General features: G+C 39.9%; 1 protein-coding gene across 14 annotated transcripts in view; it reads right to left on the bottom strand.

Moving 5' to 3' along the window:
- Nucleotides 1-17,906, bottom strand: part of LOC106081822 (protein lap4) — a 704,386-nt gene that overhangs the window by 459,365 nt on the left and 227,115 nt on the right. For 13 of the 14 annotated variants that reach the window (XM_059364098.1, XM_059364099.1, XM_059364100.1 and 10 more), the window contains exon 8: nucleotides 9,963-10,037. The exons of the other annotated variant lie outside the window; for it this stretch is intronic. In XM_059364098.1, coding sequence (XP_059220081.1) covers nucleotides 9,963-10,037 — 75 coding nt within the window. The remainder of the gene's footprint in view (nucleotides 1-9,962; nucleotides 10,038-17,906) is intronic. 14 annotated transcript variants of the gene reach the window in all.

Genomic DNA, 17,906 nt, shown 5'->3' with positions numbered 1-17,906 from the left:
GCCCTATACGTGCAAAGGTATTTCAAAGGATGTCTGTGTTTGATTTACCTGCTGAATTGATAAGACTCTGCAGGATGACTCTGCTCAGTAAGAATAGAAAAGAATCTCTCTGAACCAATCAATACCCAACAAAGTTTCAGACAGCGAGACCTTATGGCGTGATCTCTTTAATATCCCGTTGGAAAGATTAATACTAGATCCAGATGTGTATAGATATGGCACACTACTCACAAGACAACAGATGCTACTCGCCTATGTCGACGACATCGATAACATAGGTCGGTCACCGGAATAATAACTGCAGCCTTTGAAAGAATCGAAAGAGAGTGAGTGAAAACGGGTATGGCATTAACTGGAGATAAGGCGAAAAAGATAGTTTCAACTCCCAAAAAGCCTTGTACAACCGATCAGATAAAGAAAACAAGCAAAAGCGTGCTAAGTTCGGCGGGCCCGAATCTTATATACCCTCCACCATGGATCGCATTTGTCGAGTTCTTTTCCCGGCACCTCTTCTTAGGCAAAACAGGATATAAGAAAAGATTTGCTCTGCTATTAGAGCGATATCAAGATATGGTCCGGTTCGGACCACAATTAAATTGGAGACCAGTGTAAAATGTCAGCCAATTCGAATAAGAATTGCGCCCTTTGGGGGCTCAAGAAGTAAAATAGAGAGATCGATTTATATGGAAGCTGTATCGGGCTATACACCGATTCAGACCATAATAAACACGTATGTTGATGGTCATGAGAGAATCCGTCGTACAAAATTTCAAGCAAATCGGATAATAATCGCGACCTCTAGAGGATCAAGAAGTCAAGATCCCAGATCGGTCTATATGACGGCTATATCAGGTTATGGACCGATTTGAACCATACTTGGCACAGTTGTTGGATATCATAACAAAACACGTCGTGCAAAATTTCATTCCAACCGGATAAGAATTCCGCACTCTAGAGGCTCAAGAAGTCAAGACCCAAGATCGGTTTATATGGCAGCTATATCAGGTTATGGACCGATTTGAACCATACTTGGCACAGTTGTTGGATATCATAACAAAACATGGGCCGATATGGCCCATTTACAATACCAACCGACCTACACTAATAAGAAATATTTGTGCAAAATTTCAAGCGGGTAGCTTTACTCCTTCGGTAGTTAGCATGCTTCGACAGACAGACGGACGGACGGACATGGCTAGATCGACATAAAATGTCACGATCAAGAATATATATACTTTATGGGGTCTCAGACGAATATTTCGAGTAGTTACAAACCTCCTATGGTGGAGTGTATAACAGATAAAGAAAATGGGGAAAGTTGGGAACCACAACTTTGAGATAATCAGCAACTTTATCTACCTCGGCACCGCTGTAACCGAAACGAATGATACCGGTTTTGAGATTAAGCGAAGAACAATACTCGCAAACAGATGTTTATTTGGATTAAGACAGACGAAGATTACACTATACAATACCCTGATACAACCCACGTTGATAAATGGTTCTGAGGCATGGGTACTTGTGAAAGCAGACACGGTGGTACACGCAAACCGAGACGACCAAAAGCCCGATAGAAAGATCAAGTGGTGGGAGACACCGCGAAACTTGGTGTCAAAAATTATAAAATGAGCGCAGAAGATCGAGGCGCTTGGAACGCTACTCTACGTTTGACTAATGGAACAAATATTTTGTCATAGCCATTTAAAGGAAGTAAGTACATGAACATTTTTTGTTCAGTTAAAATTTTTTGAAAATTCTTTTAAAGAAATTTTAAACTTTAAACGTGGACAATTTTTATTTACCAGAAAATTTCATGGAAATTTTGTCTTTAGAGAAAATTTCATGGAAATTTTGTCTTTAGAGAAAATTTCATGGAAATTTTGTCTTTAGAGAAAATTTCATGGAAATTTTGTCTTTAGAGAAAATTTCATGGAAATTTTGTCTTTAGAAAAAATTTCATGGAAATTTTGTCTTTAGAAAAAATTTCATGGAAATTTTGTCTTTAGAGAAAATTTCATGGAAATTTTTTCTTTAGAGAAAATTTCATGGAAATTTTTTCTTTAGAGAAAATTTCATGGAAATTTTGTCTTTAGAGAAAATTGCCTAGAAATTTTGTCTTTGGAGAAAATTTTATGAAATTTTTTTTCTTCAAAAAAAAAAAAAAATAGAACTTAGGGCTGCACGATGGTAATCCATGGCTTAGAGTATATACAACTCGACTTGTTATTTGATTGTTTATTGATTTTTGCCAGTGTACCTATCCATTTAAAATCACTCAGACTCAGTGTTGAAGATATAGATAAAACCTTACCTTGCATCGATATCTAACAATTTATCATGTTCGTGTTGGGAATATTTATTAGAATCGAAAAAACCAAAACAAAAAAACGAAACGAACGAACAAAAAAAAACCAACCAACTCTTGAAACCTGTTAGATATATTATTAAGCTCTTAATTACGCCAAGTTCAGAATTTGTCAGCAGCAATGTTTTATTTATTTCCCCCTATCGACTGTTTTTAGCGTTTAACACAGCGCTCTTAATGGAGAATTGCCGGTGGGGGAGATAATGCAAAGGCGAATACAAAATTTTAAGGCAAGACGAAAAATAGAAGAAAAAAAACAAACTTAGCTAAAATTACGTCATTTTCTCATAAGGCGTTGGTCTTGTTGAATGTTTTGTTTATCTTTTTTTTCGGTTTGTTTTGTTTTGACCACATCACAATTGGGTATCGTTTAAATGGCCACTAATGGGTGTTTGGCTTGCCCAGGGGTGTGTGTGAGTATTAAATTTTCAATAAGAATATTTAAAATTTTTTTTTTCATTTAAGCTTCGGTAATTCTCAACTTAAACTTGTCTTTTGTTACAGTCTGTCTGTCCTTCCTTGCAGAGACAAAATTTTTTGACACTTGCATTTGTGGACACACTGCCAGCGAACATTGCATTGCATTCCATTGTGGCACAAAAAAGGCAATGCCAGCAGAAAAAAAAAACAATTTTTTTCAGATTTTTAAGTTCATCGTATTGGAAACGTGACTCGCACCTTATGTGGCTAAACATAAGGTGGCACATGAATACGGAATACATGCTATTTTCTTGGTCTTTATCTTTCGATCACGATTTGAAATAAACAAAAAAAAGTTATAAAATGAATGAGTGAAAATTTCTTTCACCTTATTTAAGACCCAAGAAACTGCAAATGGGGGCTCTTAACATAACTGCTGGTATGTTAGCGTTTATAAAAATCAAAAAGGGCAAAGATAAAGGCCCATTTAGAGCGATTAATGGCAAATATCGAAGGACCTCTAACAGGCAGGGGCAAGCTAAAGATAGAGTTCTTCTATATGGAAGTGAGATTTCGGATAAATTCCTACAGATCAGGTGGAGGGCTAAGGCGCTGCTTACGATACAGAGGACGTCCGTTCTAAGAACTACGTCATCTTACCGAACATTATTTGAACCCGCAGTTCTCCTTATTGCAGGTATGATGTCAACAGACCTACAGGCCTTGGAGTGGTTGGAAATATATGACGCCCCAACAGACGTTCTGATTGAAAGATAAGAGGATTCGACATTTGACAGACAAGATAAATATCGATGGCATAATCGATATTTCATTTTTTGACTGAATATCGATTGATAATTTTCCCATTCGATTGATATCGCAAAAGTTAAATTTTTTGCAAAATTAAATAAAAATTAGCAATCCGGCACTGAATGTATCCTTTAAGATACTTTGCACCTATAGAGGGCGCAATTTTCATCCGATTAGACTAACATTTTGTACAATGATTTCCCCCATGATTTTAAACTGACTATCTTCACCTTAGTTTTATTTGGTCTGCGCATTGATATTGCTTCTATATAAAGCGATCTCCCGATTTTTACGTCTAATTTCGTTTGAAATATATGTGATGGGAAATTAACGATAGTATCGATACTAACGATATTTATTATTAAAACTTACGAAAATATCGAATGTTGCGTTTATAGATAGTTTTCCAGCTATAAGTCAAGATGGAATAATGACACACGAGACAGATGGACCTTTAAACTCATACCCGCCATACAACAATCGGTTGGTAGAGAAAATGGCAACGTAAACTTCTATGTGACGCAGGCAATATCTGGAAACAGATACTTCCAAAAGTACAAATACAAAAACAAATTTGCCCATGAACATTCCATTAAGGAACAGGGGCAAACTTCTCACATATCAATGAGTGCTGTCCGATTCAAGTTTAAGCTCAATGATAGGGTGCCTCCTTTTTATAGCCGAGTCCGAACGGCGTGCCGTAGTGTGACACCTCTTTGTGGAGAAGTTTTTACATGGCTGCCATACCAAATGGTACAGTACCTCACAAATGTCGCCAGCATTAGGAGGGGAAAACCACTGCTGAAAATTTATATGATGTTCTCGCCAGGATTCGAACCCAGGCGTTCAGCGTCATAGGCGGACATGCTAACCTCTGCGCTACGGTGGCCTTCCATACCAAAAGTACCTTCACAGAATGAGAAAAAGCAGCTCACTGTTCTGCATTTACGAAGAAGAAGGGGTGGTGGATGGTGTAGAGCACCCAACTTTACGCTGTCACCGTCGGCCCGACTAGAAGAGCAGATCGGATCGAAATAATAGCAGAAAACCCAACGAAAATGTGCAGCAGACAGGGTAGCTGGAGAGCTGTGACAATTTTTGTCGAAGTAATACTCAGGTCAAAGAAAATATAACTTGACGCGATATTAATCACATAGCGACTGATACATATAGAGGGTACCTGGACACAGGAACACTGAGACGTATGACGTATGTAGCTTAAGGGGATTCCCCTCGAAATAATACGAGAGTGGTGGTAAAGTGGTTTACGTTTCATATCCCGACAGACAAGGTGGGTTGCTGGCAGGTAGAGACCGAGCCCGGCATACGGGCAGTTTGGCTATTATGAGGGCTGCTTTACAAATTTCTGGCATCGGCAACACCAATCTGACATTTCCTGCATAATCGCACTCGGAATGGTTTGACGTAAGACCATAAGTTGTGTTGTAAGGAGTAACTTGAAAAAATTATTGTGACAAAAAAACTGGAATAAACTCGAGAACATTTTTGTGTACCCATTTTTCACAACTTTGGACATTTGGATTGTAACGACAAGAACGCATTGATGAACTTAAATCTCTGTAAGGCGATGAAATACTGTGAAAAGCCGTTTTAGTGAAATCAGGCATGGTCAATGCTCGCTGAAAGTCGTATTCCGTGAAGGTCACCCAAAAACGGCAAGATCATCATGTGACATACTGTGAGATAGAGGCATCCTAGAGGATTTTTGCCACCAGCTTACATTGGTATCCATTTTTGGGGCCAAGTGTTTGGCCCCCTTAAACTAATGATAATATGGGATTCGAATAAAAGATATTGGAGAGTAGAGCACGATGGCGATTTGTTTTTAGGGCATAGTGCTTGAGGGACTACTCCCCAAAACATTCGTAAATCGGACATATTTTCCGACCATGGGATAATGAGCTCAAAAGGAAGGTATTTCGGGACCAAGTTTCAAAACACCCGGGACCAACTGTCGAGAGGACGTCCCACCCCCATAACAACCCCCAAATAGAACGTATTTGCTCACCATGACAAAGGGAGTAAAGCGCGATGTTGATATCGCCCGCCCCCCAAACCGGACATATTTCCTAACTTTTGCAATAAGGGGCTCAAATGAAAGATATTTGAGATAAGAAAATGATTTTGTTATCCTATTTTGCTGATACATTTCAGGGCTATGTTTTTGGGAAACCACTCCATCCCCCAAAATACCCCTAATTCGGATATACATATTTACCGGCCATGGCAATATCGGGCTCAAAGGAAAGGTATTTGGGAGTAGAGCACAAATCCGATATCAACATTTAGGAAAAAGTGTTTATAGGGCCACCACCATAACACCCCCAATGGAACGTATTTGCTGACCATTGCAATATGGGACTAAAATTAAAGGTGTTTAAAAGTAGAGCTTGAATCTGATAACAATTTTTTGCTCCAAGTATCTTGGTGCACCATGGCAAATAAGGACTAAAATAAAAAAAAGTGTAAAAAAAGTATTTTTGATTAAAGTTCATTCAAAGTTTTATTAAAATGCATTTACTTTCTTTTAAAAATCCGCAATTACTTTTTGGGCAACACAATATATGAAACCTAATTTTATAGCCAAGAGTCTAAGGCCGTTCAACCAACAAAAACCTACACGTAGACCAAGCATGAAAAGATGTGTTCATCAAGTTAATGGTGTTTAGGAGTAGAATATTAAAACATCTTCAGTAAGGATATGTAGACGGATGATGACTAAATGAAATGATTTAGAAGACATTTGAATCTGAGATATAATATCTCCGGCGACGCCCTTCCCGCAAGTAGCTCAACACACCAATGATGGCAATAGACATTAAATTTAAGGCCATGGAACTAACATTAAATCGATTTAAATATGTGGCCAGCCGCCTTACCCCCAATGGTTCCTCAAGCGGTTTTTAGGAATAGAGTAAGCCTATTTGAAAGAAGACTATGAACATATGACAAAACGGTCCACGAATGGTGCAATTAGAACATTAATGGACACAAACAATGGGAATTTAAAGATAAGTCGCTAAAAGTCATAAAGACTTAGGGTACTGGAGACTTTTCTAGATATCCGACCCATTGACAGACAGATTAAGTGTCAGGCAGCCACTGCGGCTCTGAGACTTAAGGGGATGGGAGAATGGATTGCCGGTGGGAGCAGCATTATAATCGAGGCGACGATAGGAAACCTGGATGAAGGGGAAGAGGTTTCCCATCGGTTACATGAGATGAACCTTGAAGGCGAATGCGCGGTACTGTTGCCATCAGCACAGTCTTGGATTGACGGAACTCTAGTTTTGCCATCTGGAAGATCCTGTTACACGGGTGGATCAAAGATAAAGTGGCCCTGGGAGTTTACATTGAGACCCCAAGGACTGAGATCTGTTTTAGACTGCCTGACCATAATACGGTCCTGCAGGCGGAGATCAGGGCGATCACGGAATGCGTGAAGTGGTGTGATGCTAACTCGAAGACGTCGAGTGTAAACATCTTTACGGATAGTAAAATTGCCATAAGGGCAATAACAAACAGGACGGTAAGGTCACTAACAGTCTTGCAGTGTAAGAAGGAGATTAACGCTTTCTCTGAGGATGGCAAAATCCGTATCGTTTGGGTGCCGGGCCATAACGGAGCAAGGGGAAATGAAAGGGCAGACGATTTGGCGGTGAAGGCCAGAGGACTGCCGTCAATAAACTTGGTTAACCCGAAGCCTTTCGGGTCGACGCAGTCCGAGTTAAGGGCGTAGGCGACGAATTCGCATGCAACCCTATGGAAACGGTTGGTAGGACGGTGAAATTCCTATGGGGGTATCCAGATCTTTAGAACACGAGGCTATTACTGAAAGAAATTAACAAGGAGGTCAGTATAGCTATTGTTATCATAACGGGACACATAGGACTACAAGCTCACTTATGTAAAATCGGTGCGGCAAGTGATAGCATGCGGGAAAGATGATGAGACGTTGGAGCATTTCCTTTGTCATTGCCCGGCTTTCGCCTCCAACAGATACCGGTACTTAGGTGGAGACACAATATCAGGCCTCAAGATCCTTATGTTGGTAGGTCGCACTTATACCGTATATACCACGAAAACGTGTCTACGATAAAAGCACGACACTAACATACTCTTCTGACACTTTCACTATAAAACTAAGATATTCGCAAAGACAACCACACTTTGAAGACTTTGAAAGAATAGGATCGGCCTATTAATAGTGTGTTGACAATCAGTACAAAATACAGCACTGACTTTATGACCAAATCTCACCGCCGATGGGTCAGTTCATGCTCCCAATAGCGACCACAACCTCAAAAAAAAATTGAGGTATCCTTAACAATTTCACAGTAAGGGAACATTTTAGGCAATTTTCGATTTTGAAAACTGCGACCTGTACTTTGTACACAAATTAACATGGACAGACAGACGGACAGACAGGCAGACGGACAAAGCTAAATCGTATCAGTAAGTGATTCTGAGTCGTTCGGTATACTCATCAATGGCTCTATCTCTCTTTCTTCTGGGTGTTACAAACAAATGCACTATGTTATAATACCCGGTGGCCACTGTAGCGCAGAGGTTAGCATGTCCGCCTATGACGCTGAACGCCTGGGTTCGAATCCTGGCGAGACCATCAGAAAAAAATTTTCAGCGGTGGTTTTCCCCTCCTAATGCTGGCAACATTTGTGAGGTACTATGCCATGTAAAACTTCTCTTCAAAGAGGCGTCGCACTGCGTCACGCCGTTCGGACTCGGCTATAAAAAGGGGGCCCCTTATCATTGAGCTTAAACTTGAATCGAACTGCACTAATTGATATGTGAGAAGTTTGCCCCTGTTCTTTAGTGGAATGTTCATGGGCAAAATTTGCATTGTATAATACCCGGTACCACAATAGTGGTGTAGGGTAAAAAAGAACGGTTGGAATATCTTAGAACAAAAAAAAATCAGTTTTATATGATAAAGTACTATTTTCATAGTAACTGTGTGACATTTCCCTTAACGGTTGAATATTGCAAGGTTAATTTGTGTTCTCTATCATTATGACTAGACACAATTCTTTTTGATATTAAAAAGTTTATATAAAGTTTTTACTTATAAAGATATGAAGAAAACACAGATGGAATTCTTCCTAAGGTATCGGGAATGGATGGTATTATTAAGGCAAACTCTGTATTCTTCACAAATTCTTGAAAGAGTTTATCATAAGATATGTAATGTGTGCGTAAACAAAGTCCCAACGCTTGTCACAAAAGAAGTTTCGTTTATGGCTAATGAATCACTTTTTTTTCCTGTATATATTGTGAAACACATGTTTAGAGGAAATATCATAAAATTATGTTAAATAAAATTACTCTATAATATTTTTAAAGTATTGGGTTACCCAAAAAGTAATTGCGGATTTTTTAAAAGAAAGTAAATGCATTTTTAATAAAACTTACAATGAACTTTAATTAAATATACTTTTTTTACACTTTTTTTCTAAAGCAAGCTAAAAGTAACAGCTGATAACTGACAGAAGAAAGAATGCAATTACAGAGTCACAAGCTGTGAAAAAATTTGTCAACGCCGACTATATGAAAAATCCGCAATTACTTTTTGGGCAACCCAATGTTTGTGGAAAATAATTAACTTTTTATCTACATGTTTATTAATTTATTTTTTATTATTAAGATATTTTTTAATTTTTATTTCATAAATAGCTTATAATTAATTTTAGTTACAAAATTCTATTCCAGCACAAATAAATTACAAATTTAAAAATTTTGCTAATGTTTCTTTTTTGGAATTTTTGGCTGTCCTCTGTACTGAGGACAAATTTCAAACAAAGCCAAATTAAAAATAAAATCGAAATAAAATAAGCAAAATTCAAGTGCATTTAATTAATTACATTTGATATTTGCAACACGCAAACCAACAACACGCACATACACAGTCACACAAAAATATACAAACAAACAACTTCAGTCCACATGACAATCAAGGCATATCAGCATGGCAAATGCGGTTAGATAATGCACAGTTGGCATATGCAACTACGCTACAAAAGGAAAATGTTACACGATGCTTTAAATTCGGATTTGGAAGGACATTCAGCCAATTTACATTTTGGAAGGAAGAGATTGGTAGAGTTGTTTTGCCAACAATTATAAATTAATTAAGTTTGTTTTTGGGGGAAATGGGAGAAACATTTAAATCAAAGCCAGAGCTTTCTTTTTTTTAAATAAATAACAAATGACTTGTTGGGTTACAGGCAAGCAGGCGGGCGGGCAGGCAGACATTCTCATTCGGGTCAGGTTGATTGGTTACAAAGGATAAGGAGTGAGAGAGAGAGAGTTTGTAATAAGAACAGCAAACCTTGTTGTTGGTAATTGTGGAATTCCGTTGAATCGAATTTCTCACTCGATCGATAAAGTTGGCCGGGTGGAAAATCTGTTTGCGGATAAGCCAGTAGTCATACAAACCCCAACACCCCAAGTTTAATGCGTTAACGCCCAAATGGTTGATAAGAAAGTGCAGGGGCATGTTGTGTGTTTTTTAAGATGTCCATGGATAAAGGATGTTATAAATATTCACACACACACACATACACACGCGCACACACCAACGATTTTAAAAAAAACATTCACACAAACACCCGCGCACACATAAATTATATTTATTTATAATTGTGAAAAGTGCGTTAAAGATTTTATTTTAAAAAACAATGTTTTTGATGTGGAAATATTTTTTCAATTTTATTGAATAATTGATAGTATCAAAGGTGAGTGGGTGGGTGGTTGGTTGGGTGGTGGTTGTGATATTGCAGATGGTGCGTCGGTATTGTAAGAAAAAAGAAAGAGAAATTGCACAAAGAGAGAGAGGAAATTAAAACAAAATTCATAAAAAGATAACAAGTAAAGAAAGGGGAATTTTGAAGTGTCTTAAGCTTTAAAGATAAATGTGGTCAAAATTTCTTTTTAAATAAAAAAAGTAAAAAAGGAGAATTTTAAAGTGTCTTAAGCTTTGTAAGATTTATAGAAAAATGTAAATAAAAAAATTTGAAATTTCAAATATTGACATCTTAAATAGCTTCTAATCTGTATCGAGATGGTTTTTTTATGGAATGGAGAAATTTGATTGAAATTTCTTAGAATTATTGGGTTGCCCAAAAAGTAATTGCGGATTTTTTAAAAGAAAGTAAATGCATTTTTAATAAAACTTAGAATGAACTTTAATCAAATATACTTTTTTATACTTTTTTTCTAAAGCAAGCTAAAAGTAACAGCTAATAACTGACAGAAGAAAGAATGCAATTACAGAGTCACAAGCTGTGAAAAAATTTCTCAACGCTGACTATATGAAAAATCCGCAAATACTTTTTGGGCAACCCAATACTTTAAGAAAAATCTAAGATTTCTTTGTCTTATGTGCAGTTTTTCGCTGGCCCTGATGCGATTCGCTACACCTTAAAAAATGTTTTACTATTAGCTTGATCTATAAATATTTTAAAGCTGATGGCCAGGGGATTAATACATTAAGGGTCTTGGGTCTTTCTCAGATCAATATGCAAATTTTGCCCATGAACATTCCACCAAGGAACAGGGGCAAACTTCTCCACATATCAATAAGTGCAGTCCGATTCAAGTTTAGGCTCAATGATAAGGGACCTCCTTTTAATAGCCGAATGTGAACGGCGTGCCGCAGTGCGATACCTCTTTGGAGAGAAGTTTTACATGGCATAGTACCTCACAAATTTTGCCAGCATTAAGAGGGGAAAACCACCGCTGAAAATTTTTTCTGATGGTCTCGCCAGGATTCGAACCCAGGCGTTCAGCGTCATAGGCGGACATGCTAACCTCTGCGCTACGGTGGCCTCTCAGATCTGCATTTATTTTTTTTTTTTGGGGATTTGTTTTCTACTTTCAAACCCATATAATGAAGGAGCACCACATTATAAAATATGTGCCCAAGATTTATAATCTACTCCTAAATACCTTTTATTGGAGTACTTTTTTGTCCTGGTCGGACTACAGGTCCGTTTTTTGGGGGTTTTTTTATGGAGGGAGGCCCCCAGAAACATTTTCCAAATTGGATTTGGATACCAGATGCGTTTTTAATTGTCATTAAACTTCCATTGAAGAACCGTTTAGTCCCAGACGACTTACATGTCCGTTTGGGGGAATTTTTGGGGCGGCCTGATATATTTTATTATGTGAGACCGCTGCTGGAATCGTACTCTACTTTCACAGACCATCCATTTGAGTTCTGTATTGTCCCGAGTGGCCGATATGGGCACATTCGTTCTTAACTTCCAAGTACTTTTCATGGACATAGTAATGTCCCAATCTGCAAACATATCCATTTGAGTGATGCGCTTCCATAGATTGAAAAATGTGAGGATACGCCTCCTTGAAATGGGGAAAAATTATCTAGGCTATTAGTCCTTCTAGACCACTCCGCAACTCGTTTCCTCTCGAACATCCTGGTAAGGGCACTACTGCTCAGAGCCTAATGCCAAAGTGGATGCACATACGTGAGAACCAGTCGAACCACCGCCGTAAATATCTTTAGTACGACCCGCGACGTAAAGGTTTAGCATCTTACTCTGAAGCTACGGTAGAAGCATCTCTTGCGAACCCTTTTCTCGACGCGCCTCTCTAGTTGAGAATCACGCCCAAGTGATGGGCCTGCGGCGAAAACGGCAACTCCAATCCATCCCATACGAGTCCTTCGCCCATCCACATAGCTACTAAAAAAGCCTCCTGAACATGGTCCAATAATGATACAACTTCATACGCATAGGCAACGACTTTTATCTATACCCATGACAAGAAAATTCCAAAAGCCACAAAAGAAAGGATAAAACCCCTTCTTGAGGTGTCAGTCATAATCATTGAAATTGAATCCTGCGCTAGTGATGCTAAAAATTCTACCTATCAGCGTCGTATCAACCCGGTTTCCCATAACAAAAGGTATCTTCATGTCCATCTAAGAGATATGTGCAACCATCAAATCTCTGTTAATAACTGAAATCATGATCAACCTGACTTTAGTTATTGGCGAACACAATACTGCAAATTGGATGACCACCGTAGCGCAGAGGTTAGCATATCCGCCTATGACGCTGGACGCAAGTGTTCAAAGGGCGAGAACATTAGAAAAAAAACAAAAATTAGTCTGCGGTGGTTATCCCCTCCTAATGCTGGCGATATGTAGTATCACACTCCTAAGTTGGTTCATGTCTGGAATTGTGTCCCCACCTAAGTGTCGTTGTCTGTTAGCCGCGAAAGCTGGGCAATGACATAGGAAGTGCTCCAACGTCTCATCATTATCCCCACATGCATTCGCTTGCCGCAGCGATTCTGCATAAGTAAGCTCGTACTCCTATGTATCCCGTTATGATACCGAAAGCTATACTGATCTCTTTCTTACTTCTTTTCAGTAATAGCTTCCTCTTCTTACAATCCGGATCTCCCCATAGGATTTTCGTCGTCGTGCCGATCGATTCGACGCTCCATAGTGTTACAAAAGGTAAATGTTACTCAAAAGGCTTCGGATTAACCAAATCTGTTGACGGCAGTCTTCTGACCTTCACTGCCAAATCATCTGCTCTCTCATTCTCTCTTACTCCATTTTGGCCCGGCACCAAAACGAAGCAGATCACATCCTCAGAGAAGGCGTTCACCTCCTTCTTACATTCCAAGACTTATCGTGACCTTACTCTTTTGGTTGCTATAGCCCTGATGCCCAGTTTACTGTCCGTATAGATGATCACACTCGACGTCCTCTCGTAAACACCACACCACCTCACGCTTTCCATAAGCGCCCGTATCATCGCCTGCACGACCCTATTATGGTCTGGCAGTCTCAATGTAGACCCCCAGGCCTGCTCTGTCTTCTATATTTGAACCATTTGTGTAGCATGATTTCCCATATCTCAAGTTTCATCTCAGAAATCCGTTGGGAAATCTCTTCTATTCTATCGTTGCCTCGACTATACCGCGATGGGGTAACCTGTTTCTATTCTCTTTGCACTCTCCCATTGCTTAAAGTCTGCCTGAACCCAAATTTTGACAGTTTTCAAGCATAAATCGACCGATACTGATGCAATTTCGCGTTCGATATTCGTACGAAGTTCATCAATCGTCGCTGGCTTGTTGTCATAGACCACAATCTTGACGTGGAACCAGAGGAAATAGTCTAACGGGGTCAAATCGCACTACCGAGGAGGCCAATCACTATTTCGACTATTTCGGACTATTTCGTGAGGTAACACGTTCTCCCAACTTGGTTTCCAATAAATTGATTGTGACATTCTATGTGTTGCTTTTGGGGCCGTCCTGTTGGAACCACATGTCCTCCATATCATCCAATTGGGGACACAAATATTCTGTTATAATTAAACGGTAGCGATTCACATTCGAAATAGCGTGCCGGTCTGGATCATCACTGAAGAAGTGCGGCCCATTGATGCCGTCGGCCCATAAACCACACAAACCGTAATTTTTTCGGGATGCAATTATCACTCATGAAGTATGTGTGGATTGTTGTGCGACCAATAACGCATACTTTGCTTACTATCGAAGCCATTCAGTCAGAAATGAGCGTCATCGTTAAATTAGACGTAGCGCCCTTAACGTTGAGGCCACTGACTCCATCATGAAATGGCAAACCTTAGTGAAGAAAAATGTACAAAGAGCGGCAAAATATATGGCGTCGTTTGCTGTCCCTATCGATCTACTCTTGTAGTGTCCCTGAAAAAAGCCCTGTATTTGATCTTGTCAGATATCGAAATTGTTCTATTGAGGAAACGTGGTGCGTCAAAGTAGCCTACCTTCGCCTTTCTCGTAAACAGGCAGATTTCAGTGTTCTCTGGGTCTCCTTGCAATTAAGGAAGTGGTGAAATGGCTAAGATATAATGCCATTACGACGATTGGCATAAATATCTTTTCAAACAGCCAGGCAGCCATTAAATCCCTAGAGAACGTATTTTTCTGAACACAAAAACAGCCCTCGACTATGGCAGATCTCTCAATGAGATGGTTGAACAGTTCAAAACTCACCTGTTTTGGGTGCCGGACCACAGAAATATGGCAGGAAATTGTAAAGCGGACGAGCTTGCGAGACTAGGAACTACCCTTCACATTCCAGGGATACTGGAATCTGTGGGTATGCCTCTAACGACATGTAAGCTAAGTTTTCAGGACCAGGCCCGAAGGAAAACGAATGATAGATGGTAACAAAGAGGGCTGTGAGCATTCCTAAACTATGTGGCCTAATATAGACTCGAAGAGGTCTACGCCTTTACTGTCACGTTTCAGTCATTGTGTCCGTCATGACAGGTCACTGTCTATTCGGGAAACATGCTGACAGACCGAAGGTTGCCAGCAACGATTTTTGCAGAATCACAGCTTATGCAAAAATCGAAGACATCGAAGAAGAAGAGACTATAGAACACCTTCAGCGTGGGTGTCCCACACTAGCAGTCAGAGGGAGTTCCACGTTAGGTTCTCATTTCTTTGAGAACCTGCCTGATTAAGCGAATGTGAACATTCCCAAGTTATTGGGCTTTTTAAAGCGATCTGGATGGTTCAACAATAGGAACTAGAAGGCATCTTCCTTCTCCTGTTCATGTGGTGTCACAATGAACGAAAACGTTTAAGTGAATCTGTTGGCAGACTGCCCTATAAAGCTAACATAACCAGAATCGGAGATAGTTTATTTATGGTGGTCACCCATACAAGAAGAAATAAAATGTCCCCTGCGGCGTGCTCTTGCCCCTTTCTCCCTTATATTATTTCATGGGACCCACAATTTATCAACCCTTTCCTTAGCATTTGGTTTATTTAGTCTCTAAGGGCTAAACGCCCCCTCGATGTCAATACATACTCCCTTATATTATTTCAAGGGACCCACAATTTACCCACCTGTTTTCTTAGCATATGGTTTATTTAGTCTCTAAGGACTAAACGCCCCCTCGATGTCAATACATACCGCCAATGGGTATATGGATAATAAACGCCCCCTCGATGTCAATACATACCGCCAATGGGTATATGGTGAATAACTTCGTGCATAGCAGTCACCACTGACCTTCCCTTGACATAGGCATGCTGTTGGTATTTGAACAGTATGCTGGATGTGCTACTTTTTATCGTGGTACCCACATTACGTTCTGCGATTTCGAGTAGAAAGGACGTAAGGCTTATAGGTCTGCAGGACTTAGGTGTCGCCTAACTTGGGTATAAGCCGCCATTATCACCTGCCTGGGTTTCGGAGTATATGCAATGTTGGCCCATAAGTAATAAGGCTTTTTTGCCTCACCGTCCTCTGTGATCATTGAGCCCAATTAGGTCCCTCCCGTAGGATCACAGCCCGGAATGCGGTAGATTTGGTCCATTTCCCATGCGGCTTTTGTAGGTTTTGGTCCTAGATCGGTTTATATGGGAACTATATTAAAACCTGAGGAGGCCACCGTAGCGCAAAGGTTACCATATCCGTCTGTGACGCTAAACGCCTGGGTTCAAATCCTGGCGAGATCATCAGAGAAAAGTTTTCAGCGGTGGTTTTCCCCTCCTAATGCTGTCAACATTTGTGAGGTACTACGCCATGTAAAAACTTCCCTCCCAAGACGTGTCGCACTGCGGCAGGCCGTTCGGACTCGGCTATCAAAAAGGAGGTTCTTTATCATTGAGCTTAAACACTCATTTATATGTAAAAAGTTTTCCCTTGTTCCTTAGCGGAATGTTCATGGGCAAAATTTGCAATATTAAAACATGAACCGGTTTTGACAATATTTGGAACAGTAGTTGGAAGTCATAACAAAACACATCATGCAAAATTTCAGACAAATCGGATAAGAATTTCGCCCCCTTGAGGATCAAGAAGTCCAGATCCAGGATCCTTTTAAATGGGAGCTATAATAGGTTATAAACCGATTCAGACCGAAATTTCAACCAAATTGGATAATAATTGCTCTGCAGAGGCACAAGAATTCAGGATCCGAAGTGGGTTTATATGATAGATTAATCAGGTTATGATTCGATTTCCACCATACTTAGCACAGTTGTTGGAAGTTTAAACAAAACACTTCGTGCTAAATTTCAGCCAAATTGGATAAGAATTGCGACTTCTAGAATCTGAAGAAGCCAATATCCAGGATCGCCCAGGATATAGCCCATTTACAATCCCAACCGACCTACATTGGTGCAAAATTACAAGCTCCTAGCTTTGTTACTTTGTTACTTTGAAAGTTAGCTCTCGATAGACGGGCGGACAGAAGGACATGGCTAAATCTACTTAGAATGTCGATCAAGATGATATGTATATCCTTTGTTGAGTTACAAAGTGAATGAAGAAACTAGTTAACCCCCATTCGAAGGTGAAGGGTAAAAAAAAAAGGAGAAGTGACTGCTCGATCTTAAATCCTTGGCTGCAGAATATTGTGACTTTCCTTCCCTTAACCCTCCTCCAAGGCAGGGGTACATAGGCAAACTTTATACAAGCCCTTAACAGCTCAATAAATCTCTATCTTAAGAGCCCAATAAATCTATCTAGAGACTCGAAGGCCTCTTGAAGCATTATTGGTTCAATACAAGCCGTCAGATCCACAAGACTTATGAGGTCCGAAGTCCTTTCGCCATATCAACTACCTGACCTTCCTCTGTGATCTTCGAGTCGACATTACCAAAATATGAATAGCCTTTTTTGAGTTACAAACGGAATGAAGAAACTAGTATACCCCCTCCTATGGTGCAGGGTATAAAAAGAAGGAGGAGAGACTGGTCGATCTTATATCCTTAGTAGCAGAATATTGCAACTTTCCTTCCCTTAACCCTCCTCCAATACAGGGGTACATAGGCAAATTCAATACAAGCCCTTAGCTCATTAAATCTCTCCCTTAACATCTTAACAAATATATCTAGAAACTCGAAGACCGCTTGCAGCGTTTTTGGGTAAATGCCTGACCCTCCTCTGTGATCATCGAGTCGACTGCAGGCCCTACCGTAGGTCCACAGACTAGAGCAGGCAAAATAGGGATGGCACCACCGATGGAGGCCACCGTAGCGCAGTGGTGGCATGGTGGCATGTCCGCCTATGACACTAAACGCCTGGGTTCGAATCCTGGCGAGACCATCAGAAAAAATTTTCAGCGGTGGTTTTCCCCTCTTAATGCTGGCAACATTTGTGAAGTACTATGCCATGTAAAACTTCTCTCCAAAGAGGTGTCGCAATGCGGCACGCCGTTCGGACTCGGCTATAAAAACGAGGCTCCTTATCACTCAGCTTAAAAAACTTGAATCGGACTGCATTCAATGA

This window comes from Stomoxys calcitrans, chromosome 2 (genome assembly GCF_963082655.1).
Source record: "Stomoxys calcitrans chromosome 2, idStoCalc2.1, whole genome shotgun sequence".
Classification (NCBI taxonomy): Eukaryota; Metazoa; Arthropoda; class Insecta; order Diptera; family Muscidae; genus Stomoxys; species Stomoxys calcitrans.
Note: the sequence above shows the minus strand (reverse complement) of the source record. Positions and strands in the feature narration are given on the sequence as shown.